The sequence below is a fragment of the Protobothrops mucrosquamatus genome, unplaced genomic scaffold (assembly GCF_001527695.2).
Source record: "Protobothrops mucrosquamatus isolate PMUCROS unplaced genomic scaffold, P.Mucros_1.0 scaffold2221, whole genome shotgun sequence".
NCBI classification, from domain to species: Eukaryota; Metazoa; Chordata; class Lepidosauria; order Squamata; family Viperidae; genus Protobothrops; species Protobothrops mucrosquamatus.
The window spans coordinates 36069-39936 of NW_015388312.1; the positions used below are offsets into that span (position 1 = coordinate 36069).

Consider the following 3868-nt stretch of genomic DNA (forward strand, 5'->3'; position numbering starts at 1 on the left):
TGCAAAAGACCGGCTTCTAACTACCTTCCAAAACTTGCCGCTCTGCCAGATAACAGCTTCCAGAGTCCCTTGCTGGTAGATCACTAAAATAAAGAGAACTGGCTTCACTTCCACCGTCCACCTATTGCTTAGGCACAAGTTACGTTAGCGAGAGGATGCGGAGGACTGTAATCCAACCCAGCTTCAAGGCTACTCTGATGGCCGGCGCGCATTTGCACAGTCCCGCGGACCCTCCGGCAGGCTTCCTCCGGCCCGGGACGGCTACGGCGGGGAGGACACCTTCCTCTTCCCACGAGCTTCCCAGATGCCCCACGCACGTGTTCCTCCTTCCGGAACCTCCTCGTGCTCTTCTCGGTCACCTAATTATCCGGATGAAGGGAACCGGGCAGGCCTTCCTAGCTGAGCGTCGAAAAGAAAGAGCGCCTTCCCATTGGCTAGAAGGCCACGCCTGCGCAATCGCCTTTCTCCCTGCCTTTCCCTCTCCCCCCCCCCTCCCCACCCCGGTTTCTCCGAGTCAGTTCCGTCAGTCATGGAGCGGCGGTTTTCAGCCGCGACAGTCATCGAGCTCACGCCGCCAGCCCTTGCAACGCGGGACGTCCGAGCCAGCTTAGTTTGCAGAAGACTCACCCAGGAGGAAAAACTGCTCGCGCCACCACCGGAGCCCGCGATCTTCGCAACCACCAGCAGCAACAGCGGCGGAGTCGTCTCGCGCGGCTGGGCGCAGTGACTGACGGCGCGAACCCAGGAATTCTGCCGCGTGCCTGCATTAGGAATCACCCACGTTCGCCGCGGCTAGCGCGCTCCCTTTCTCTGCCTCTCTCCCTTCTTCCACGCCTGCAATGCTCCAGTGAGTATATTTCTTCCCGGCGGAGCAGCCCCTTTGCTCGGGCGGGTGGAGAGTCGAGACAAGCCGAGCTGCGCGTGGCGCTCTCGGGCCCTCCCTGGGTAAAGTCGGGCTCTTGGCTTCGGTTTTTCCCCTCTTCCCGCCGGTGCAGCTGCCGGTGCGGCAGGAAGAGCTGGGTGTCTTCTCGCTGTGCATGCTTCCCGATCATCTTTTTATCCCTCTTTTCTTGCCTCCCTCCCCGTGTTTTTGCAAGTGCTTTCCCTGGGGACGGATGTGGCGGAAGAGGCATAGAAACGGGAGATCGTTTGTACATCTTGCCTTGTTAAGGTTTGGAGCGTGAAGCCACAGTCCGTGAAACTTTTGAATAAGTGGACTTTATATTTGGCCGCCGTGTATTAGGTTATGTTTCATCTTTTGCTTTCTTGATACTGAGCAAATAGAAATCCGCTTAGAGTTTAAATAAAATAGCCACAGTAGGGATTAGCAGTAATTTTAATTCTATTGTACTGTTCGAAATATCATTATTGCTTATTGTACAGAAACAGTTGACGACCCAAGACTGTTGGTATGTCAGGAGTAGTATTTAGGGGGACATGTCTCTGATTGATGGAGAAAAAAATATCATTTGCAGGCTGAACAATTAGGAGGGGAGGCAACAATTCAGCCAGCATGGTAAGTTATGAAAGTTATGGAAAGCCACAAATTCCCCACCTATGATATCACCCGGAGTATTCATAATCAATACTACTGTATAATGTTGCAAATTGTTTGCAAATAAAGATTTCCAAGCAATTTAAATTTGATGGGTGCCATGAAATCTAAAAAGTTAGATTCTCAGTGAATACAGTGATTATGGTTTATTTGATCAATAGACTGGTTAAAAACATTGTTCTATGTGATGTATAAATGAAGCCAGTGACAATTTGAAATTTTCTTTGACAAAATCCTTGCCCAACATTTTGTTAAGGTTTTATTTTAAAAAAAACACATAAGCCTAAAAGTATTTCATTGTCATAAATCCTATCCATCTCAAAGTGCTGAAATCTAAACACTACCTTCTAATATTGTATGAGGGGTTCTCTCGGACTGAAATATGGCAGAGACTTGCAGCTTACAGTAACTATGTCTCAAGAAAATTCTACATACATGATTTTACTGTTTCCTTGCAATTAAAATTCTGCTCTTTCTTTGAAGGTCATGAAACGTGTACGCACCGAACAGATTCAGATGGCTGTTTCCTGCTATGTCAAGCGCAGGCAGTACGTAGACTCAGAAGGTCCTCTGAAACAAGGGTTGCGCTTATGCCACACAGCCGAAGAAATGGCAGCTAATCTAACAGGTATGCAAGAAAGGAACAATGAAATTACTTTTATAGTACTACGAAATGTCTAAGCATTTACTTTGAATATACTTGGGAAGAGACTGAACATAGTGAATCCAATTCAGCAGCATTCGGCAGGGGGGGGGGGACTCAGAAAAGTCAAAATGATAGCCAGGAATACTTGATCAAAGTCCTATGCTTTTTGCATGAACAATGCACTTAAGGAGTAGGATTTTTATTACATAGTTGCAACTACCATCTTGACTTATTTGATATCCTCTGCAGACATCTGTGTAAGCAGGATTGTAATTGAAATGATTTATTTATAAATATTTTCGTAATTATAATAATTAAAAATAATTTCATAATTATAAAACTATTTATTTTTTATTTATTGTATTCCATCTTCATTATTTTTACAAATAATTCAAGGTGGCGAATATATCCAACAGATCTTCCTCTTATTTTCTTTCTAACAACAATTCTGTGAGGTGGGCTGGGTCAGAATGAGAGAGAATGACTAACCCAAACCTGCTAAGCCTTTTCCGTGGCTAAGGTGGGACTTGAACCCAGAGTGTTCTGCTTTCTAGCCCTGTGCCTTAATCACTTGACTAAACTGGTTCTTTAACTAATCAGTTAATATTTGCAAGGAAAACTTGCTAGAGATTTTGAAATAATAATAAAGTTGGAAGGGACCTTGGAGGTCATCTAGTCCAACCCCCCTGCTCAGGCAGGAAACCCTATACCATTTCAGACAAATGGCTGTCCAGTCTCTTCTTAAAAACTTCCAGTGTTGGAGCATTCGCCAGAAGATATAATGAAACATCTGCTAATGCTGAATGTTTGAAAGTGACTCATTTGGGAACTGCATCTTTAAATTATTACTGTATATCTTGAAAACTGCACTTTTATTGATTTAGTTAATTAGTTAAATTAACCACTGAATTGGAACATTTATTTCATAAGTGAAATTAAAATTATGGGAGGTTGTGTGGTTCAGAAGTGTATATGTTCTAAACCTATGAGCTCATACATATTTAAAATCTTGGTGTGGTGATTCTGGGTTCTATGGATATATTAAAATCTAAATGACTTAAGGATGTTATGTCATTTTTGGACAGTTCTATAAGAAATAATTGCATTTTAAAACAGCAATAAAGTGTGCAACTTGAAGTTATGATTGGGGGGGGGGGGGACATACCAGGGACCATACTTATATAAGCAACTACATTAGTTTTTTGTTTGAAATCTATGTTGATCTACTTTTTCAGGTTATATGAGAGGAGTTCATCTCTATGCAAACATCTTATGTGTTTTTTCGATGAATATGTTGGAGGCATTATTAGTGTATTTGAGTATGTGTGTCTAAAACAGTAAAAACAGCTTCATAGGAAAAAGGATAAATGCACTGCTCATTCTTGTTTATTTATTTATTTATTTATTTATTTTGATTTATATCCCGCCCTTCTCCCAACGGGACTCAGGGCGGCTCACAACATATTTAAAAACAGAAACGTATTTACAATCCCCACCAAATAAAACCAATTAAAACCAAATATTTAAAGTTGTGCTGTTTAAAATTTTTCTTAAAATAAACCCGATTTAAAATCCTCCCTAGGCCAGGCCCGCTTGCTGGAAAAGCCATGTCTTGAGGGCGCGGCGGAAAGTAAGGAGATCCGGAATCATCCGGATCTCGGGGGGTA

At 42.9% G+C, this 3868-nt stretch overlaps 1 protein-coding gene across 1 annotated transcript in view; it reads left to right on the plus strand.

Moving 5' to 3' along the window:
* The first annotated feature begins 831 nt into the window (after window positions 1–831).
* TAF5L (TATA-box binding protein associated factor 5 like) overlaps window positions 832–3868 on the plus strand; it is an 11097-nt gene continuing 8060 nt past the window's right edge. The window contains exons 1-2 of the mRNA XM_015824399.1: window positions 832–847; window positions 2039–2183. Of these exons, the coding sequence (XP_015679885.1) occupies window positions 2042–2183 (142 nt within the window). The 5' untranslated portion in view covers window positions 832–847; window positions 2039–2041. The remainder of the gene's footprint in view (window positions 848–2038; window positions 2184–3868) is intronic.